At 40.4% G+C, this 24,633-nt stretch overlaps 1 protein-coding gene across 4 annotated transcripts; it reads right to left on the reverse strand.

Annotated features, from left to right (window-relative positions):
* Window positions 1-3,711: 3,711 nt before the first annotated feature.
* On the reverse strand, window positions 3,712-24,616 carry Fpgt (fucose-1-phosphate guanylyltransferase). 4 transcript variants are annotated; one of them, NM_001389223.1, is given in 5 exon segments: window positions 3,712-5,072; window positions 6,300-6,362; window positions 21,059-21,151; window positions 22,295-22,462; window positions 24,534-24,616. In NM_001389223.1, coding segments are annotated over 5 exon segments (414 nt in total). In that variant the 5' UTR covers window positions 24,592-24,616; the 3' UTR covers window positions 3,712-5,040.
* Window positions 24,617-24,633: the final 17 nt, after the last annotated feature.

Consider the following 24,633-nt stretch of genomic DNA (forward strand, 5'->3'; position numbering starts at 1 on the left):
GTGTTTTCTTACTTAAATCTGTTGGGATTATCTTTGAGATGTCTCATTATCATGAAAGACAGAACATTTTTATTAGAAATAACCATATTGTTCATGAGATTCCTATTTTGGACACAGGAGGTCTTGTACATGCTCTTTAGATGTGCTTTAAGTAATCTTATCAGGAGTTCCTAGACAGCGTAGTTGGCAGACAGCATGTTTCTACACATTTGGAAGAATTTTTTCTTTCATTTTTAAAAATATCATTGAGCGACTTTGATGGAATCACTTCAGTATGTCACCTGGTACAGTCAGAGTTCATTTCTCTTGACTTTGAGTCTCATGTGGGCTGCAGTGAGCTCACAGTGACACTCACGTGGATGGTAGTGAGCTCACAGTGATGCTAAAGGGGGCTGTAGTGAGGTCACAGTGACAATCACGTGGATGGTAGTGAGCTCACAATGACACTCACGTGGATGGTAGTGAGCTCACAGTGACGCTCACGTGGATGGTAGTGAGCTCACAGTGACACTCATGTGGATGGTGGTGAGCTCACAGTGATGCTCACGTGGATGGTAGTGAGCTCACAGTGACACTCACGTGGATGGTGGTGAGCTCACAGTGATGCTCAAGGGGGCTGTAGTGAGGTCACAGTGACAATCACGTGGATGGTAGTGAGCTCACAATGACACTCACGTGGATGGTGGTGAGCTTACAGTGATGCTCACGTGGATGGTAGTGAGCTCACAGTGATGCTCATGGGGGCTGTAGTGAGATCACAGTGATGCTCACGTGGATGGTAGTGAGGTCACAGTGACACTCACGTGGATGGTAGTGAGCTCACAGTGACACGTGGATGGTAGTGAGCTCACAGTGATGCTCAAGGGGGCTGTAGTGAGGTCACAGTGACAATCACGTGGATGATAGTGAGCTCACAATGACACTCACGTGGATGGTGGTGAGCTTACAGTGATGCTCACGTGGATGGTAGTGAGCTCACAGTGATGCTCATGGGGGCTGTAGTGAGGTCACAGTGATGCTCACGTGGATGGTAGTGAGGTTACAGTGACGCTCACGTGGATGGTAGTGAGCTCACAGTGACGCTCACGTGGATGGTAGTGAGCTCACAGTGACACGTGGATGGTGGTGAGCTCACAGTGATGCTCACGTGGATGGTAGTGAGCTCACAGTGACACTCACGTGGATGGTAGTGAGCTCACAGTGATGCTCAAGGGGGCTGAGGTGAGGTCACAATGACAATCACGTGGATGGTAGTGAGCTCACAATGACACTCACGTGGATGGTGGTGAGCTTACAGTGATGCTCACGTGGATGGTAGTGAGCTCACAGTGACGCTCACCTGGATGGTAGTGAGCTCACAGTGACGCTCACGTGGATGGTAGTGAGCTCACAGAGACGCTCACGTGGATGGTAGTGAGCTCACAGTGACACTCGCGTGGATGGTGGTGAGCTCACAGTGACACTCACGTGGATGGTGGTGAGCTCACAGTGACACTCACGTGGATGGTACTGAGCTCACAGTGACACTCACGTGGATGGTAGTGAGCTCACAGTGATGCTCAAGGGGGCTGTAGTGAGGTCACAGTGACAATCACGTGGATGGTAGTAAGCTCACAATGACACTCACGTGGATGGTGGTGAGCTTACAGTGATGCTCACGTGGATGGTACTGAGCTCACAGTGATGCTCATGGGGGCTGTAGTGAGGTCACAGTGATGCTCACGTGGATGGTAGTGAGGTCACAGTGACACTCACGTGGATGGTAGTGAGCTCACAGTGACGCTCACGTCGATGGTAGTGACCTCACAGTGACACTCACGTGGATGGTGGTGAGCTCACAGTGATGCTCACGTGGATGGTAGTGAGATCACAGTGACACTCACGTGGATGCTAGTGAGCTCACAGTGACGCTCACGTGGATGCTAGTGAGCTCACAGTGACGCTCACGTGGATGGTAGTGAGCTCACAGTGACGCTCACGTGGATGGTAGTGAGCTCACAGTGACACTCGCGTGGATGGTGGTGAGCTCACAGTGACACTCACGTGGATGGTGGTGAGCTCACAGTGACACTCACGTGGATGGTACTGAGCTCACAGTGACACGTGGATGGTACTGAGCTCACAGTGATGCTCAAGGGGGCTGTAGTGAGGTCACAGTGACAATCACGTGGATGGTAGTAAGCTCACAATGACACTCACGTGGATGGTGGTGAGCTTACAGTGATGCTCACGTGGATGGTAGTGAGGTCACAGTGACACTCACGTGGATGGTAGTGAGCTCACAGTGACGCTCACGTGGATGGTAGTGACCTCACAGTGACACTCACGTGGATGGTGGTGAGCTCACAGTGATGCTCACGTGGATGGTAGTGAGCTCACAGTGACACTCACGTGTATGGTAGTGAGCTCACAGTGACACGTGGATGCTAGTGAGCTCACAGTGACGCTCACGTGGATGGTAGTGAGCTCACAGTGACGCTCACGTGGATGGTAGTGAGCTCACAGTGACGCTCACCTGGATGGTAGTGAGCTCACAGTGATGCTCACGTGGATGGTAGTGAGCTCACAGTGATTCTCACGTGGATGGTAGTGAGCTCACAGTGATGCTAGGGACAGAGCTAGATGGTTGTCCAATTCGGACACTTTTCTCTGCTGAATCTTTTGCTTAGCTAGGGGGATTATATTTCATTTTTATTCACTGAAAAACTTTGAAGACGATTTCATTATTGTAGCTAATCGATGCACTATCAAGTACAAGTTAACGTAAATACTTTAGTTATTCAGAAGTCATTTCTAAGAGCCATGACAGAAGATGCTATTGTGGAGAAGCTAACTACACAAACACAGACGGACACAACAGTAGCCCTGCAGTTCCACTTCTGAATCAACAGATTCATCTGCATAGGAAAGTCTCCCCCTACAACCTTTAGCTCCATATGCATGATAAATTCTTGTAAAGACAGAGGTGATATTTGCATTTAAACAAAACATTTCCTAGACATTGTTCTTAAATGAGAATATAAAATACACCTTTGAAAATTAGAGTTTTGAAATTTAAATTTCAGGTCAGAGTAAATATTCAAGAATCCAGTCAATGTTATGGTTTTGTGAGTTTTTCCTAGCCCTGCCTACACTCAGTTCTACATAGTTCAATATGGAGTTTATGGTGACCCAAAGCTACCCTCTCCACTCCATCTTCCCACCCAAAGACAAAATCAGAACTATTTTTATCTTTCCTTTAGGTTAGTTCCCCGGGAACTTCTGCGTGAGGCAGTCTTTCTAGTGACTGTATCTGACTACTCTATTGACATCCCTTACTTTATTGTGTAATTCTAGTCACAGTTGGTGGGGATTTTTCTGTGTTGTCAAGAATGTAGAAGAATGATGAAACATCCCTGTGTCTATCAAAGACTGACAGATGATTAATATTTGGAATATATTTGATTTTTGAAGTCAGTCTATACTAGTGTCTATCTGATTTATCTATTTTATATGACCTTGCTTTTGAAGAAATTATATAAATTCATTTTTTAGCCTAAAAATTATACTTTGAACACAATTTCTGTCTTGATATGCTGCTTTGACTTCCTCTGGAGAAGATTTAAAGTGTTGTACCGCTATCTACCAGGCATCAGGCAGGTGGACTGTCTAATCTGTGATACATTTTAATTTACATGGAAGCAGAGGGGGAGGGGCTACAACTTTGACTCATTTATTTATTTATTTATTTATTTATTTATTTATTTATTTATTTTTACATTCCAGATTTTATTCCCTTCCCAATCCACCCTCTGACTGTTCCACGTCCCACACCTCCTCCTGTCTCCATGAGGATGTCCCCACCCCATCCACTTCACCAGACCTTTAAACTCTCTTGGAGTCTCCAGTTTCTTGAAGGTTAGGTGCATCTTCTCTGGCTGAACTCAGGCCAGGGAGTCCTCTGCTGTTAAAGGCCTCATCTCGGCTGGTGTATGCTGCCTGGCTGGTGATCCAGTGTTTGAGAGATCTCAGGGCCCAGGTTAATTGAGACTGCTGGTCTACCTACAGTGTTGCCCTTCAGGATCCCCTCAGCTTCTTCCAGCTTTTCCGTAATTCAACAGAGGGGTCAGTGGCTTCTGTCCATTGGTTTGGTGCACATATCTGCATCTGACTCTTTCAGCTGCCTGTTGGATCTTTCGGAGGACATCCATGATAGGTTCCCTTTTGTGAACTCTCCATAGCCGCCTCCATAGTAATGGTGTCAGGCCTTGGGGCCCCCCTTGAGCTGGATCCTGCTTTAGGCCTGTCTCTGGACCATACTATCCTCAGTGTTCACTCTCACTGTCTTCAGAAATACCAGAAGAGGGCATCAGATCCGGCCCCTTGATCCTTTTCTTTATTCCATTCAAATATGCAACATTTTAGGTCATGGCACTCCACGTATATAATACGCCTATAAATTTATCAGTCAGTAACACAATCCCTTTCACAAAATTTTATGAACAAAGAAATCCCATCAGTAGAGAATATAACCAACTAGTCAACAAAACAATAGCTTGGTGTTTAAAATAATGAGAATGGATTTTTCTTCCCACTGTGTAAACTATAAAACTCATCATGGTTACAGAAGACAGAAAACTAAATCAGGTTTTATGTGCAAATCACGATAGGATAAACTCAAAATCAGGAATGTGTTTGAAATATGGACTAGGTCTTTGCCCTAGGGGTTTTCCAAAAACATTTTGAGGCTTCCATTCTGCAAAATCAGGGAGTGCATAGAACTCTGAGTCAGCATATTCTCAGAAAACAATTTTTACATATTCAATTGAGCTCCTTAAGAATGTATCTCAGAGTTCACCCAGAAGTTAGCCTGTTATCCTTTATCCCAATCAAAATGTACTATGGAGCAGGTAGCCTTGGTTTAGAGACAGATAAAGAAAGGAAAAGTAAATCAAGGACTCCAAAACATCATTGGTAAATCACAGTCATTACAGATTTCCCCCAGGTTTGAAGGACTTGGTGGATGAAGAAGCATATCTGGTTTAAATTACTCTAAGGTTGTTAGCAAGGAGCCGTGAGTCTCCAGTTTCCAGCTAGAAGCAAATACAAAATCTCTGTGAGCTGGTGCTAGCATTCTGTCTAAGCTCTACCCCTACAGTTACCTGGCAACATCCAGGTATGCCTCACACTATAAAAGGGGCTGCTTGCCCCCTCTTCACTCTCTGGTACTCTCTTGCTCTCTTGATTTTACCCTCTTCCCCCTTTGTCCTTTTTCTCCCCATTCCCCTCCCCACTTCTTTCTGAGAGCTCATGGCTGGTCTCTACTCTTCTACTACTCCTTTCCTCTCCCTCTCTCCCTCCCCGCCCTGCCTACTACCCTCTTAACTGCCCTCCCCATGCCCTGAATAAAGTCTATTCTATACTATACCTTCATGTGGCTGGTCCCTCAGGGGGAAGGGATGCTGAACATGGGCCTGCTGAGGCACCCCTTTTCCCATACCTCACCACACCTCCATAGAGCATAATGCCCCTTCTCTTTATCTTTTTATAAACACATCAGCTGGTTCATGTATGTTGGGCCATACAGAACTTCTAGAATATGATTAACCAAGAGCAATGAATCTTGGTAACAACCAGACATTTGAGAAATGATTCCATAAGCTGAGTAGCAGAACCAGACAAATGCTGACCCCTGGCCACAGAACTCTCTAGAGAAGTTTATAACACAATGGTGATTGATTATAAGGCTTAAAAAGATGTAAAGTGTGTGTGTGTGTGTGTGTGTGTGTGTGTGTGTGTGTGTATGTGTGTGATAGATATATATGTATGTATGTGCACATGGAATATATATATATATATGTGTGTGTGTGTGTGTGTGTGTGTGTGTGTGTGTGTGTGTGTGTACATGGAAGGGGAATATCTAAAGAGGACACATCAGCTGTATATCAAAACTCCTGGGCACTTGCAGATGGGGCTCAAGTGGTAATGTGCTCTCCTAAAATGCACGAACATCCAAGGCTGATCTCCAGCATTGATATATAAAAGCTTCAAGCAGAGGCCTTTTGCAATCTCAGAGTCTTAGCCCTGGGGAGGTGGAGACACCGAACCCCTGGGGTCTGCTGGTCAGCCATCCTGGTGTTTACCAGTGAGCTCCAGGCTAAGGGTGTGACAACCAACTTACAGGAGGTACATGATGTTCTCTGGACTTGATCACTGGCTTCCAAATTCACATGCGTACACACACATGCACATAAGAACAAAACCTTGTGAGTGCAAACAGAAATTTCATTCTGCTCTGCAGAACACATGCACAGAATTACCTCCAAAGAGAGGATCACTTGTTTGCTTCAGATTCCATGAGATTCCATTCAGATTCCATGAGCCTGAGAAAGAAAAAGTGGACATTCTTCAAAACTGTCAAGTTAACAAGAAATACCTTTTTCCTTTTTGTTATACATGTAAAATTTTAGAGACCAGATAAAATTGTTTAAAAATTAAAATTTAATTTTAATGATGAAAAACTTAAATATTAAAAATTCTTGATTGAAAAGTTAAACTCTTGTCTCTCTTAAACACATTATTTTGTATTCTGAATATCTCAGGAACTAATAGAAATAGCTACATTGATTTTATTGTAATTCACAGATACTTGTGAAATCAAGGTTCAGTTTAAAATATGGTTATCATTGGACACCTGTTATTCCTTGATTCCTTTCTTCAACAAACTTATTAGCAGTCTGTACCATGATGATGGTGTATTTTGTGCACTTCTTCAAATAAATAATGTAAAGAGATCATTCAAATTGCATCTTTAGTGGGAAGCCATCTGCTTCATGTGAATTTATGAATATTTTAGCTTTTTCAGCTAGTCAAAAGTGAAATCTGGAACTAGGAATTATTGTGTAGATTTGTGGCAGTATCATAAAATATTGCTTCTCTAAGTCAGTGATTGACACATTTACTGAAGTGTGAGTCCTTCTCTGTTATTGCAGACCGAGTCCACTATCACAGGGACAGTGTTATATGATTATTTCAAGCTATTGCGGCTCAGTTCCTATTGTAAGAACAAGCATTTTTTAATAGCTCCACATGAAACTGTGGTGGAATGGAGCTGGGCTTTGTAAGCCGGGATGGACACTTGCATGGTACCCATATCCTTCCATAGGGAAAGTGATCTTAGCCACTGCAATGCTATAGGAAGATGAGCCCCAAACAGAGAGCCTCAGCCACAAGGGACTCCCTGGCCCATGTGCTCTATAGTGGTATGCCATATGGATTCTGAACTCTATGTTTCAGTCTTGTAGCAGGGTTCCCCGCTGTGATCTGTGAAGCAGGACTATTGTTCCATCTTCTCTTCTCTTATGGGTAGTCCTACTCAATACTGTGTGTGGTGTTAATTCTGAGCACGCCCTTTAAGAACTGTGTTGCTTTCTCATAGTTACAAATATATCCCAGATACAATTTTCAGAAATCCTGGCCTGTAGTCATCGTACCTTTCTATTTATTACATAAAACAAGAACCTCTTGGGGAAAGTTTAGTAAATTGTCCTCCAGACACATTGCTTGAATATTCCTTATTAAAGTTATTTCAGGAGTCCAGGCATAATGGCACACGGCCTTCATTCTATTACTTGTGGTAGAGCAGGAGGCAGATCTCTTTAGCTTCAAGGTCAGCCTGGTCTACGTAGTGAATTCCATGCTAGATAGCATAAGGAGACTCAACATTTTTTTATCCCAGATTTCAACAAATTCGACTCCTACACAAAGTTCTTGAAATACCATTGATTTCCTTGCAGAATCTAGGACAAACATAAAGCTGGCTTCCTTACTTTGTTTGAGAGGAATTACTGGGAATAAATGAAGTCCATGGGGATAAATGAAATACAGTTGTGTGTGTTCACGGTTCATAAGATTGTATTTTAATATGGACTTATACATTGATACCTATAAATACTAATGTGAAAAATGTTAGCACATGTATGTAAAAACAATTTCTAAAGGTGATTGTGAGTATATAAATTCAAGTACAGGTGATGGTTGTTGCCTTTCTGTGATACCAGGCAACAGGAGAAGGAGGAATCTAGTTAGAGACTTCAGTGGATGACTAATGTCCTTGGGAAATATTCAGTAGTATTTCTTACTCTGGAATCACCTGGAGAATAAATGCTAGAGAAAATACAAAGGAGGAGGAGAAGAAGAAGAACAAGAAGGAGAGGAGGAGGAAGAGGGAGAGAAGGAGAGGGAGAAGAGGAGAAGTAGGAGGGAGAAGAGGGGAGGGAGGAGGAGGAAAACAAGAGGAAGAAGAAGAAGCCAATAGAGATATATGCATGATGATATGCTATATGCTAATCAAGGACAGCACTGGGAATCTCAGAGAAATTCAGAATAGCTGTGGTTGTATAAGTGTGGGCTGTGTTAATTACTTTTCAGTTACTAATATAACAAATGACCTAGACAATTTATAGAAGAATGTATTGGGACTTATGGTTCCAAAGGTTAAAAGTCCACCATGATAAGAAGACATGATGGAAAGTATCAGGTATGGTGGCCAGGAACAGGAAGCAAGGGGCTCATATTTTAAACCACAAGCTTGAAGCAGTGAGAGTATTGGAGAGGCTGTCAGCTTTTAATCCCTCAAAACCTCCAAATGACATACTTCCTCCAACAAGGACACATTTACACCCCAAACTTCCCCAAACAGCACCATGAACTGGAGACCAAGTGTTCAAATACATGAGTCTATCGGCGACCATCTCATTCAAGCCACCACAAGGACTAAGCACCTGAATAGTGCTGGAGAGTGAACAGGAGTTCAGATCATCTCTTCCAGGGACTTTAGCATAAAGGAAGCACAGAAATGACTGCTGAAGAGTTGTAAAAGGGTTTTTGAAAATTCTTTAATTGGAAAATATTAACAATTTGTGGAATTGTGAGATTAGTCCAGTAGTACAGCCAAAGAACAATGAACAGGGAGGAAATGGTATTCTTGCCCATAAGAAGGAACTGTTACAAAGAAATTGTACATTCAACTGAACATTATTGTTAAATTATGCTTTTGGAAAAGTAAAAAATATTCCTTAAAATTTCAAAATTGAAGATAAGTTTACGAGCAATGTGCTGTATCTGTAGAACGAATTTCAGAAGTTGTGGTCTCTCTGAAGTCACACTATGTGCTGTATGTGTAGAAGTAACACAATGTGCTGTATCTGTAGAACCAATTTCAGAAGTTGTAGCCTTTCTGAAGTCACACTATATGCTGTATGTGTAGAAGTAACACAATGTGCTGTATCTGTAGAACCAATTTCAGAAGTTGTAGCCTCTCTGAAGTCACACTAACATTTGTATTTGGGACACAGTGGCCCTGTGGCATTTCTTACCATAATATCTTAAATATAGTTGATGAAAAATAAGCCTTCATTGGTTTTATTGCCTAAAATTCCTTCCATAGGATACTTACTACCAATAGCAATCATTCAGTTCAGCTTAAGGACAGCCCTTCTGTTTCTAGAGGGATTATCATCCTTCAGTAAACAAGTCCAGTTATCTAGAAAGAGTTTGCAGCACTGATGGGAGGAGCAGTGAAATGATGACCACAGGGGCATATTTTACACTTCAGGTTAAACATCATCTGTGAGCGTGGGTCTGCAAGTAGGGAAAGGGCATCGTGGAAATGCAAAGCACTTGGTTCTATTGAGAATCCCTTCCAGTGTGGATGTGACAATAAGCTAAAGCAGTCTATGCGTTTCTAATGGTATGACCCTTTAGTGCAGTTCCTCCTGTCGCGGGGACCACCAACCATAAGGTTATTTCATTGTTACTTGCTGACTGTGATTTTGCTGCTGTTATGAATCGTAATGTAATTATCTGATATGCAATCTATCTGATATGCGGCTACAAAGGGGTTGAGAATCAATGGCCTAAAGTAAGAGAGAAAGAAGAATCTATTAGTATCAGAACAGTTTCGTTTCTAAGGGATGTTATTAAATGTGTGCTTGTTTAGTTACAGGGATTGGCTAAGTGAAGAAAGAGAAAAATTGTCAAGGAGAAGGGTGTAGATTACAGAAGGTTTGGATTACAGAAAAGCAACCAGTGGCTATAGTCTCTATAATGAGAATGGTGAACAATCAGTTATGTGCTGTTTGTGCTGGTCTATATCCTTTTCTCTCTTACTGCTTTCCTCCATAGCTCAAATTATTCTAAGCAACCTGCTGCAAATATTATTTATGTGAAGATGTTTCATCTTATTAGGAGAATGTGGCGTATATCAGGTATAAAAAAAAAATCTTTCAGATTTACACACTCCGCAATAAACAGGAGAGTCCCAGAACTGTGAAAGAAACACTTGCCAAGTCCCTGAAGAACCAATTCATTAACACATGTGTTTACAGCTATGGTGTTTGTGTGTGTGTGCGTGTGTGTGTGTGTGTGTGTCTGTGTGTGTGTGTGTCTGTGTGTGTGTATGAGAGAGAGAGAGAGAGAGAGAGGAAGAGAGAGGAAGAGAGAGAGAGAGAGAGAGAGAGAGAGAGAGAGAGAGAGAGAGAGAGAGAGAGAGAGAGAAAGAGAGAATACATCCAAGAATTCCAGACACTTGTGAGCTCTTGACATTCTTGGGCAAAGTAACTTTTATTCACCAGATATAATTGTCATATTCAAGACTTACTTCTGAATAAGCTTACCCTTTCTAGTTCTTTCTGAACTCTGGCTGGCTGGTTCAACTTAACTGTTCTGGCTCGAACTCCTCTCCAAGCTGACTGATTCAGTTTAGCTTCTCTTAGCTTCTCACCGAATTGCTCTGTTTGCTATCAGACGAACTTATTTGTTCTAATCTTCTAGCTGCTTCTTACTCTCTGGCTTCAACTGCCTCTGCTGACCTACACTTAACTGCATGGAATTGTTAATGAACTCAACTCCAGTGCACTGCACTCACTGCACTGACTCCCAACTGACCCTAGCTGACTCTCAACTGCCTGTACCAAAGAACTCCTCTCAACTGAACTCAACTGTTTGCACTACACTGACTATATAGAATTGAACAGAATTCCACTCAGTTGAACTCCACTCCATTCTCTCCATGCTCCTTTAAAGTGGGTGTTCTCCTGAGAGTTGAACACATCCTATCTCTTACTCATTCTCTAAAGTCTTTCTCTGATTCATCAGGCTGTCTGTTCCTCAATTAGATATTATTGTTTAGGACTAAAAGTATGTAAGTAAATACACACTAAGGGCATGTCTGTATTCCAGCCAGGGGATTAGAGGTGTGTTGCTGGTCCAACTCTGCCCTGTGGCTGGACACTGGTAGTTTGACTACCCTAATCCCATGCCTATTGGGGGACAGAGCTTGATGAATGAGATAGTCCATGGTTCTAAGCAGTTTATTGGTTATTTGTGGCAGAAAATGGATGCATAATGTGCCACACCCACTTCTCAGGATGACCCTGTGATTAAATATCTTTTGCAGGAATGAATGTCTGGGAAAGGGAGCTTATTGGCTAAACCGTCAGGTACCTCATTAGCATGGAAAACGCTATTTTGGGCCTATGTGACCATAGAACATGTTGTTATTATTTTTTTTTATGTGAGGAGCATGGCACAGGTTCCAGGTTAGGAATCTGGCAGGGAATGAAGTGTCAGGTCTCAGGTATTTGCCCAGTGAGTCTCCAGGTCTCAGTCTACTCTATCTTAAACTCCCTGGAATGGTTTTACAGTCAAACAGTATATGGCATGTCTGTATTCTAGCAGGATCACACAGACCTATATCTCTGGATTTGATCAGAATAGACATAATGTTGGCTTAAAATTTTTCTATATCCCTGGGATTTAGTATAGTCTAAGGTAATATTTCTTGTATCTAACTGTTGGGGTCCAGAAATTGCCTCAAAAACCACATGAACACCGATTTCAGTCAGACGAGGATAGTTTATTGAGCAAATGCCACAGGACTAATTGACCAGGGCCATGGTCCAGATTAGGGAAATGAGCCATGATCCTGAGTCCTATAGGACTTTTAAGCCCTGAATCCACAAACATTTGTACCAAGTTATTCCACCAATCAAGATTTAGGGATAGAGGGATTTTCCTAGGAACATGTCTTTTCTTTGTAGTACACTTATCTAGCTCCTATTGATTAGGGTAGTCAACTATGGCAGGGGACTTGCCTTGTTTAATATGCGTGTCCTAAATTGTCTACCTAAATGGATCTTGTTTAACATTCATGTCATAACTAGCCAACCAGGATGTCAGTTACCCACATACATGTCTCTTTCTGCCAAATTGGATGTCAGTTCCCAGGGAGGTCTTAGAAACTTAAAGTTCACTCGATATTCCAGATAGTTTCTTATATTGGCACAGTTGTCTCTTTTATGTTGGGATCCATCCCAGGGGGCAGCCTTTACCATAAAAGTTTATACCCAGGTGCAGAAAGTGCTGGTGGGTAGTTAGTTTAGGTCCAAACTTATTGTGGGTAACTATATAAAACAGTTCTACTGATTTCTATCATGATTGGTCTCCAAAGGCACAGCACATAACAGAATATATAAACAGTCTTGGCATTAGAAAGTTTCCTAGTATCAGCAGAAACATATGAGAAAGTTTCCTGGAAGGCTAGCCAGGTAACTGTTTCCTAGGCCTTAACATTTTACATAGGCCTTAATATTTAACCTAGGCCCTAACACTAACAAAGTTCTAGCTAGCATATTGTTATACTGTCTGCAAACACACACACACACACACACACACACACACACACACACACACACACACACAGAGACATACACACACACACAATGTACATGGGGAAGAGGTTTCAGACCATCACCAGGCACATGTTTATAACAAAAAAACCACTGATAAGACTCCCATCCTTAAAGGCACTCTTTAACAGAGATAAGTAGCGTTAAAGGCAGATCAAACCAGCAAAGTCAGACTTTTTCTTCTCAGTATTCAATACAACTCAATGTCCATGTTTTAAAATATTTACTTTTGTAATCTCTATAATTTTGTCTTCATGCACAATTATAAAAGGTCAGTAAGTTTATTATTACTGTGTTGAAGGGATCATGCTACTTATAAAAAGGTCTGTATAATTAGATTTGGTAATGATTACAGCTCAGTAATAGAGAAAAGTGGTCGGAGTTTGTGATTTCTAGAGAGTAGACTGCCTGAAGAACTATGTGAAACAGCTGAAATAATGTATGTTAGTCATGGATGAAGCCTTGGAATTTGCCTTGATTAATTCTGTGGATGTTTGGCTCACTTATATACATTGAAAAGCTCATTGGAATTAGTATTATACAGAAGACAATTTTTCTAGTGGGGATGGGCGACGGTACAGACAAGTGCTTATCTAAATCTAAAATTTGGTATTAGATCTGTTAGTTAGTAGACAACTTCAAAAATTTGGAAAAAAATACACAAATGAATATATCCTGAGGAAATGGCATGGTCCATTTTATTACTGATCATTAGTGGTGTGTGTGTGTGTGTGTGTGTGTGTGTGTGTGTGTGTGTGTGTGTGTGTGTACATGTGTGGTGTTTGAGGTTATATGTGTGCTACAGCATGTGTAAAGGTCAGAGGATAACTTGTTGGGATCAGTTCTCTTCTTCTGCCATTGGTTCAGAGGATCAAACTCAAGTCCTCAGGTTTGTATAGCATGTCACAGAACTGGTGCAGTCTAGAGATAGAATAAGAAGCATTTAAACTCTTCACAAATTGGTACTTCTTTTGTCGAACTCATGGCATACTGTGTGTGTATACGTGTGTGTGTGTGTGTGTGTGTGTGTGTGTGTGTGTGCATGTGTGTGTTAGGCACTAGTTGTAAAAGGTCATTAAAGCTATTTTTCTACCTCCTTCTTCAGAGGGCAGCTTCTGTTAAAAGCTCTTCATTGAATTAGGTTTGAGTTTATTAGAAGTTTGTCCAACTTTAACCAATCATAATTTCTTCTTAAACTTTAATAAAGTTGATTCTAGATATGTGCAATTAGAAAAATTTTAATACATGATTTTACAAGTAAGGCAGTGTATTAGAATTTGTAGTCAGGTCATTAGTAAACACAATCATATTTTGTAGTTTTTGAAGCTTTACTAAAGCTACTTTGAAACCCCTCTGAAAAACAGCATATTTGTGGCTATAATTTACTTTTCCAAACCCCAATGCAACAAGCAATTGGAAGAAAACAAGTCACGTAAAACTTCATTGCGCTGCACAGCGTTCCTCAAATAGTCAATGGAATGAGCAGTTGAGTCAACCTAGCTGTGTTCTGAAAGATTTTTGCCTCAAGATGTAAATGCTTTATTTTCTGGGCAAGAGAATGATACATTCAAGTTAACCAGGACCACTCACACATTTTAGAGTGGAAGCTGTTGAACAATACATTTTGTACATGTGCTACTAAGGTATGAGTGAAGATTCTGAAAGCTTTGAGGGCACCTGGAGATTCAACAAGCAGGCCAGGAACACAGCGTCTGGGAGTACAGAAGAGCACAGATCCTAGGGTGTTTTCTAGCAGATGGTCCAACACTACATAGCAGGAGCAGCAAAAGCCGGACTTCCTTACTTACTTAAAAATAAACAAACAAACATGAAATTAGATTGCCTCAGAACTACACAAAATCACAGTTGAATTACCATAGCACACATGGCCAAGAAAGACATGAACAGGACTACAGCAGGCTACTGCAATTGGCAAGGTGCTGTCTGTATGGCAATATTCATGTTGAATGATTTAGAGATCATTGCACCTGGCAACTTTCAAACCATAGACCACTGACCCAAACAGCCCAAAGGAAACAGTGTTAGCCACTGCATGGGCGATGGTGCCTTTTGACTGACATCTTTAGGCCTGGGTATCACCAGGACCCTGTACCTGGATGGTGTTAGTTATTCTTCACAAGTATCCTCCTTTGACCATAATTTTACAATACCAATGCAGTGTGGAATCTGCAGATTTTATTACTCATTTACCTTAAAATCTTCCCTGGCTCAAAATGGTGGTCAGCCAAACTACTGCCAAATTGGCCACATGCTAAGTTTTGTCTATTTTTGCACATGTAGATAAAAGGTAACTGTGCCAGGAGCAGAACTGGTACTTTCCAACCAGACTGTGATAGCTTGTCTTTTTATTACACAGAAGTACACAACCAGAAATTTTCATGTATATAGACCAATGTGAGGAAAAACAGAATTTAATGCTTTGGTGTCACACTGAGAGCAGGAAGGAGATGTATATCTGATCAAGGGGCTGAAAACAAAAGAACAAGTACTCATGTCTAAATCGCACATGTATACCAACCCCTTCCCAGCAAGGCTCAGAAGTGTCTATGAAGAGTCTGAGGAAAATGTAAGAGCAGAAGGATGGGAAAGACTCTCTCAGAGAACATAGACAATGTTTAGGACCCATTATTTTTTAGGGAGTAAATTGGAGTGAACAGTTTCTAGAGGAATGAGAATTATTCTGTTTTGAGAATGTGACCACTGATAGATGTGTTCCAGTGGATGACCCCCATACCCATGTATACACGAGAAGCACTAACTGGACTTAGTAGTTTATTAAAGCAAAAAGACATAAAACTGGAAGGGACTTATGTTAAGGGTATGTGGATGGGAAAGTTGGGGGATGCAGGATAGACACGATTATATTCATTGTATACATATAAGAATTTCTAAAGAATAAAAAATGTGTAAACTGCAGCCTTGTCAATACCTTTGAAGTCACAATGGTACTCATATAACAGGTATTTACCAACAAATATAAGTTGACTTCTGAGTACTTCAGGAGTGTAGGAGCTGGACTCTAAAATGGTGAAATGTTTTGATTATATGTGTACATTGTATGTTATTTGTTCCTTTATGTATATATGCACAGAGAAATGATACATATTTTGTCTAAACGCACCTGTAAGAAATCTATAATAATAAAAAAATTCAAGTATGCAAGGAAGTGATGGTATTCTTTATTAATAATAGATTTTTTGGAACATGCAATCATAATTCTAATACTTGATGGGACTTTAGTTTTGAACATTTAATAGCATTCAACATCCTTTGAGATCCCTGTAAATCAATCACTGTCAAATATCATCACGTATACTTTGCTTTATTGTCTAGAACCTCAAAAGGTTAAATACATATTCATTATAAATAATAAAGAGGGGTTTGATAGATATCTTGTTTATCATATATTTTTATGAAAACTTACATATAAGTAATATGTCACAGTAGATATTACAGTTTCCTTAAGTATAAGTCTCGCCTCGATTCAAGTTCAACCTAAAGACATTCCACTAATGTGTTTATTTCAAAATAGATGCATATAACCAGGAATTCTACCTGTTATGATCTGAGTATTACCTCAGATTTCCTATTGGAATTTCCTGTCTTTGGGCCAATTGCTTGTCCACAGCATCACTACCACTATGGACACAAAACGATGTAAGGCAAATGCTCATTGTCAAGAGACTTGTTGAAGGATTAATTAGGAGAGGATAAAGTAATGTCCACGCTGAGTGAGCACTGGCTCTCAACTATTCCTACCACCTCCTGAGCAGACAACCGCATACTGTGTGTATGCATTTTCCAGTGCAATAGATCAGTGATGTAGTTTATAAAATATGGCACCCCATGTTCAAGTGTATAAGAATAACACACACGTACATTTTAATCTCATTTTGGCAAGATCAGTGAGGCACAAACATCATTTTATAGCACTTTCATAGGACTAAAGTTGACTTGCAGACTAAACAATATGGAGGTTGTAACCATCTATAACTGATTCCAACAGATCCAATGCCTTCTTCTAGACCAGTGGTTCTCAACCTTCCTGATGCTGCCATCCTTTAAAAACAGTTCCTAAGGCTGTGGTGACCCAAACTGTAAAATTACTTTTGTTGCTACTTCTTAACTGTAATTTTCCTGTTATAAATCGCAATGCGAATATTTTATTTTCCAGTGGTCTTAGGTTACCCCTCAAAAGATTGTTTCATCCCCAAAAAGGTCACCACCCACAGGTTGAGAACAGCTGTTTTAGCTTCTATGGGCAGAGCAAGCATGCGGTGCACAAACATACATGCAAGTAAAGCATTCGTACACATAAAACTAGAACAAAATCTTGAAAGAAAACCTCAAATAATGATATTTCTTTTAGGAATTTCTAACAATGTATTGTTAGATGTTGTCTCACTGTGAGAAGTAAAGTAATATAATCATCAATATCACCTAGAACTTTATTGGTCCAAATTCCAAAAGAAGATAGGAAAACTGTAAAGGTATGTTTAGAAAATCATCCCATAGATCAGGAGTATTTATTCTGTGAACCAAACAGTGCCCGTAAATGGACCTTCACCCAAAAAGCAAAATTAAGATGATGCAAACATCTGAAACAGCATTGCTTTCCTGACTTTAGTCCCAGAATGTCCTTCCAGCTGAAGTGCTCAGCCATACCTTATTCATTACCAAGCTACAACGCTTTTTATTAATATAACTTTTATTATATTGATTTACTAAACAAAAAGTCAGGTCTATAGAAAAATATCTGCATTTTCAATTTTGTTTACAGACAAAATATGTTCAATTTAAGATTTCTCTAAATCAGATTGTTTTTTATTTGAATTAATTTCTAGAAAAATTTGCTCCCTATAAGCTAGCATGTCTTGTACATCTTTGTAGACAAGCATTTCCTGGATGGACATCAGCTTAAAGTTGCTTAGGCTGAATGGTGAATGGCTCCTTACAGCACTTAACATCCCAAGGGATGCTGTAACTGACTCACTCAGAGAAGGACAGACAGGGAAAATCCGTGCAGTCCACAGGCTCAGGTTCCTCTTACTTCCAGAGAACAGTTTCTCTGTAGCTTTAAGGTTCCAGATGTCTAAACAAGACAAGAAACAGACTCCAAAGAACTGAAGTGCCTTTATATCTTCCAGGGTTTTAACACTGCCTTTCAAGTTGTCCTGCACACTAAACACCATGGTAGAATATTCCAAGAGTCCATTTGTCCTCACACTTAGAGAACACACAAAAGAATATGCCGGCACAGCAGTGTTTGCTAGGACAGAGCTGCTGACAATGCAGTTTTCCCCAATGGACACCTCAGGCCCCAGTCTAGAATACTCTACAACTGAGCCAGGTGCCACACAGCATCCTGAATCCAGTATACTGTGAATGATACAGGCTGTTTCATTGGAGGATTCAGGGATACTTGGAGAGACACTGAAAGCTATGGACTGTAAGCCTAGCTCTGACCTTAACGTACTATCAGACGTGAAATGAAGCAGATATTCTTGTGTTGTTCCAATGTGATAAAATCTGGAGTTATTAAGAACAACAACATTCAGTGGTGTCCCCTTGAGGAGGTGGAATATTTTCTGCCTCATGTCCAACAACTGGGAGTCTTCTTTAGTGACATGTGATGTGTTCCTGGTATACTCTGCAGTTGCTCCAGGCCCCAGTGCCTGCAGAAAGTCACCATAGGCATCTATTTCACAGTTCAGTTGGTTTACACTTTTATAGAAATCAAGTAACTTTTTGGCCGATTTGTGGTCCATGTAAAACAGGCTATCTGTGTAGACATACTCAGTGTGCAATGGAAGACACGCGGTGTCACCTCCAGGGAAGTCCTGTTGAGCAAAGCTTCCTTGTCTTTGCACAGCATTAAACTGATGCATGTTTTCAATGGTGGGCTTGTGGAGGAAACGGTGGCATTGTCTGTACTGAAGGTCACCATGTTGTAAGGAACTGGCAGAGTGCAAGACAAATACTCCGTGTGTGGTGCCTACAGCCAGACTGGAAGGATGGGCTAAGGCAGTAAAGCCAGGCTGGTCAAAGGCAATGTACTGACAGTCCCCAACACTGTACAGTTCAATGTCATCTGCACAGGTGACCAAGACTCCAGGCTTCATGTGTGAGGGGAAATCCACGTACATGGCTAGTTTTAACTCCAACATCTGATAGATGGGTTCACCAAGTGGTAAGGCTGTGAAGATCTTTCCTAAAGCACTTGCATTGGGAAGGCGTTGACTGTAGCCACCTATAAAAATTGTAAAGTATTTAAAAATATGTTCTTTGATAGACTTTCAAAATCTGGTAGCACCAGTTATAATATCTGAAGATATTTAATACTAAGTAGCTAATCAAAATTCAGGGTAGAATAATTAAGTCTAGACTTTAAAAAATCAAAAACCATTTCCCTTACAGCAATCTGATGTAATACAATTTTAAAGACCCTAGGTCAGCAAATGAATTGAAGACACCCAGAGCCTGGCTAGCGAGTGTTCAGAATCCATTGTCTAACTTCCAAAGGGCCATCTTTAATACTGCTCTTTCATGTACACTTCTAACAGTATACTCCAAACATGCTTAAGTCATGTATTGAGGGATGTACTGCACAGGAAAGGTGTGAGAGAGCAGGGAGAGTAGTCTAACAGTTTCAAAGTCTACCTCTCTGTTCCACATCCACTTCACGAGGCACTGTCTCAACATACAAAGCACACTTAAAGAAAGTAAAGGCAAATTTACTTCAGTACACTTTTTAAAATTTATACCACCTTTTCATTTAAATTGGCTTTTCCCTTCCAAAATTGAACATCATAATGTCCTGATTCCTGAAACATGCTCTCTCAAACACAGTAACTGTCCTAAGTCCTTTTAGTGTGGAGAGACGTGTGTAATGTCTGCTCTAGCTTGCTTCATGCTGGTAGTAGCATGCTTCGGTCACCACCTGTGGATTACTAAAGTCCTGCAGGGCACCAGGAAACAAGGAACACACTTAAAGCACTTTTGTACAAATATATTATACAAGATATAAGAGAGAAAATAATTTTCATTGTTTCCTTTTTCCAAAGACCAGGCAATAGTAAAGTTTTCACTGAAAGAATTATCTTCAATTATTCCTCCCATCCACAGAGACTGGTTCACAATTGTAGGCAACACCAAAGTCTGAGGGCACTGACCTCCCTGCCCTGAAGTGGCACTGCATTTACATGTAGCTCACCCTGCCTTACTGGAAAATATATTTATACAATCTAATACAATGTAATGTTTATATAAACAGTGGTTATGCAGAAATATTCAGGAATTATAAAAAGCTACGTGCTTGGTATAGAGACATTTTTATTTCCTCTCAAATACTTCTGTCCTTGGTTGCCTGAATCTGAAGGGATGGACGGAATGCCAGGATTCAGAGGGCCCACTCTATGTGTTGCTATTTATTTTCTAAGTCTAACTAATTTTACTAAACTGATAATAAATCCTTGATTCTACAAGACAGTGAATTGCTCTATATTCTTAATTTTTCTTGAAAGCAGGACTGAGACGTCTTTTGTTCATGTCATTTGTACAGAGACAAATGTTGCATATTGCTGTGTATGTATCTAAAGGAAGCATCTTTAAAGCTGTGAATATGAACACTTTAAATTATAAGTCCTGGGCTAAGGCTGAGCCTTGGAAAATTCGCACCAGCTCCCTGGAATATAAAGATGAACTGCAGAAGTTTCTATGCAACCAAGATTTCATACAATTATAGGTATTAAACTTACACTTCTGATACTGTCCTTCTGACTTTTCTCACTTGAGATGCTCTACATGCTTTCACATATTTTTGTCACCTTTTCTTTCATTTTTAAAACTACTAAGCATTGTAGCTTTTTTTCTGTCAATAATCAGATGAAAATGCAAGGCAGAAATTTTGACAAAAGTGTAATCGTCATCACCATCTTCATCACCACCACCACTACCACCATCATCCCCTCCATTTTCTTCCACAACGAAAGTCCTCTCAAGGCTCCTAAGAAATGCTCACATTTTCATGAGTTTTGTAAAAATAATTTTCTATTTGTAAAACAAATCGAAATGAAAAGACATCCATGAAGGTTGATGATATAAATAATCCATGTTAAACATAAATTTTGTGAAAGTTCTACTATTTACAAACTGCACATAACAAAAGAAAAAAATGAGTATTTATATCCCAAGTAAAATACCATCAGTGAATTTCAAGACAAAATAAAAGGGAAATCGTTGCAAGGGAGACAAAGGTGTCAACGGTAGAAAGCTCAAGGGCAAATGTAAGTAAGTAAACAGTAAATTACCGGAGTGAATTAACAGGACCTTGAAAGAATTCCATTCATCTCCATAGAGGCTTTCTAGGCACTGAAGGGAACAAAGTGTCGATCCTCCATTTCCTTAAAAACAATTCAAAAGCATACTTTGCTTCAGACAAAATTATGAGAATTTTGATATAACTGAGGTTACTATTTTGAAGATGTGAATTTTGTCAATAGGAGGTAGGGAGACTGAAAAGTTATTGGAAGAAGAATTGATCAGTTACAGTAAATAAGGAAATGAACAGCTAGTCAGGCAACATAGTGAGTAAAGCTAATAGTGTCTCAATGTCATGAAGTGATAAGGTCTGTGACTGCAGACTGGACACTGATACCCAGTGGTCAGCACGCAACATGCCTAATGGGCTCTTCCTCACCACACACCCGACACACTAGTTGGGAGTTTTTTTAAATGTAAGAACCTGGTTGTACAAAATATGTTAAATACTGCTAACCTACTGTATCCCTAATTCTCTATAGAGGAGACGACATATGGGTGCTGGCCTTCTTCCTGTGACGATGAAATGAGCAGTGGAAAATCATAACAGTGTCAGTGCTGTGTACATGTATCCTGTTCCTAGAAGAGGCTTGACCTTTCCTTATCACATGAGCCACAATTTTAGGGATAAATTTTTATAAAATCATACTATTTACAATCTAAACATAGCAATTAAATAAGTAAATAAAAGATGAATGTTGGCCTTCTTTTAATGATTAACAATAAAACAGTAGGAGAAACATTTGCAGTTCTCTCCTTAAGGAATCAAAGGTGAAATATAATTGACTTTTTTGCAATGATGAGAAAGTTGAATTTACCAGGGTTTAAGTAAATATTTTAAGGTATTTTAAATTACTGGTCCTGGTGTGTCTGTATCCTGTAATTTGGTCCTAAGAGGCCAAGTATATACATCAGTTTCCTGATTTGTTTTCTTCACCTAACTACTTCATGAAATGACTATTTGGTAAAGACCTTAAGAGAACCTCCAGCAAATTCCAGTGTGAATCATACTGGAGGAAAAAGAATTCTTTTAAATAACTTTCTGGACAAGTTTCCCTGTAAGTCATAGTGGCTCAGAACCTATATTTGGACTTTTATGTTTTTAAGAGTTAATTTTCAGATTTTAAAGTTTTTAAAGGCCATGTGTGGAGATAAACAGTTTTATAAACGATAAAGAAAATTTATCATTCAATTATTATTTTGCTCAGAACCCTTGAAATGTATACCAATTTTGGTCCCAGCAGGATCAGGAAAAACATGGTATTGAACTCCAAGAGGCAATTCCTTTCTTCTCAGCTTTTCTGACAACTGCTGCTTGTAAGCGAGCTCCTGCTTTTCATCGGCTGCTGTTATCGCAACCACATCCCAGAATTCTCCAGCTGCCACAGGTTTGCCTGTTGGAAAAATAGCAAGAAAATTTCCTTTACGAGCTTACCAGCTTGCCTATTTCAAAAGAGAAGCAGACAAAACGATAATCACTACCATCTCCCGAAAATAAGGGGATACAATTAACCAACCAACCAACCAACCAACCACTGCCACCACCATCAGCAAAAAAAAAAAAAAAAAAAAAAAAAAAAAAAGCAGACATTAGCATCTAAAGATAGATTTTGTGAATCAAGGCCCTTAATGTCCCTGGCTGAAAAATTTCAACTCAAGGATCCACTCCTTCTATGCTTATCATTTAGGAATGTGGTCTTTTGTTATTGTTGCTTATAATTTTTCTTTTTTATTATCTATCTATCATCTATCTATCATTTGTCTATCTATCTATCTATAGAGCTGGGAACTATCTATCTATAGAGCTATAGGGAATTATCTATCTATCCATTCATCCATCTATCCATTCATCCATCTATCCATTCATCCATCGATCTATCTATCTATCTATCTATCTATCTATCTATCTATCTATCTATCTATCTATCTATAGAACTGGGAACTAACCACGGCAGAGCTCTCCTCATGCCAGGGAAGTGTTCTATCACTAAGCTATATTCACAGTCCTTTATTTGTCTAATTAATTAATTAATCTAGTGTCGTATTACTGTTCAGGTCGAGACAATTGATGGTTCACAGTCAGTCACAGATTGAACTCCTGTCCTGTACTTTCCCCACTTCTCACCTCTGCACTAGACTAGAGACAGAATAAGACAAAGCCCACCTACCCCAGAATGCCTCTAATGTGCTTTAAATAGGGCCTGAAAGCTCACTTCAGGGTCTCTCTATCTTGGCAATGGGAGACCCCAGCATACTTGACTTCTGCAGAATAAAACACTCTTTGCCGAATAAAACACTCTTTGCCTTTGCATACTATTTAAGTCTGGGGTACCATTCTTTGGTGAATCATTCTTCAGTGAATTATGGACCCTTACACTAATTGACAGACTGGCCCTGAACTGTCTGTCTGTCTGTCTGTCTGTCTGTCTATCTATCTATCTATCTATCTTCTCCTCCTCTATCTATCTATCTATCTTCTCCTCCTTCTTCATCACCATCTATCTATCTATCTATCTATCTATCTATCTATCTATCTATCTATCTATCTTCTCCTCCTCCTTCATCACCATCTATTTGTCTGTGTAATTCATATAGGTTCTGAACCTCTTTCTTGCTGACTGGGCCTCCCACGTAGATGAACATACAGGCTTGCAACACCAGTCCTGGCTTTTAATATTTGTATTAACTTATGATAATCAAACTGAACTGATAAACACAATCAAAATACTACACAAAGCCCAGGATTAAACTTCCCAATGAACTCTTTAAATGACAAATTGCACTTAAGGAAGCAGTAGAACGGAACCCTCTTTTCTACCATCAAAAATAGAGATAGGGTTTTAACAAGATGAGAGAGAATGAGAGGGAGGGGAAGGAGAGGCAGGGAGGAAGGAATGGGGAGAGAAAGGGAGGGAGGAGGACGGGGTAAGGAAGGAGGAAAAGAGGGAGAGGGAGGGAAAGAAGGAAGGAGATGGCAAAGAGTCATAGACTGAGACAGATAGGTCAGCTAGGGTTTAATAATTCCAATCATTCTGGTATCCAAATGTAAACCCCTACATTTTAGGAAGTCAGACATAACAATTTTGCCAGACAGCTGTTCAGAGAAGGACAAGTACCTGTCTGTTTTTTCTTTAAAGGCCAAACTTACATTAGCAATTTTAATAAGCCATGATTGCCTTCGTACAGAGCTTACATAGGAATAAACAGGAATCACGCAAAGGCTTGGGAAAGGGGAAGAAACAAGGTAAACTGACTTCTACCACTGAGTTAGGCGGTGTGTTACTTTCCGTTAGTAATTTTCTTCCTGTTCCTTCCTCACATCTACATTTAGGCTCGCAGAAAGCCAGAGGGGTAGAAGGGAAAGCCCGGCTGGACAGGAAGAGGAAGCGAACAGGAAGCGGCGCGGGGTCCTTGCGAAGGAGCCCTCCGTGCAAGGGAGCAGAGAACTCAGTTCCGCCGCGGTACCTCTCAGCTCCGAAAATCTGCGCAGTTTCCGCAGGGTGGCTTCCCGGAGAGTCTCCATGGCCGACTTCCGGGAGCCCACTTAGCACGCATGCGCACTCCG

Source organism: Rattus norvegicus, chromosome 2 (genome assembly GCF_021556685.1).
Source record: "Rattus norvegicus strain SHRSP/BbbUtx chromosome 2, alternate assembly SHRSP_T2T, whole genome shotgun sequence".
Classification (NCBI taxonomy): Eukaryota; Metazoa; Chordata; class Mammalia; order Rodentia; family Muridae; genus Rattus; species Rattus norvegicus.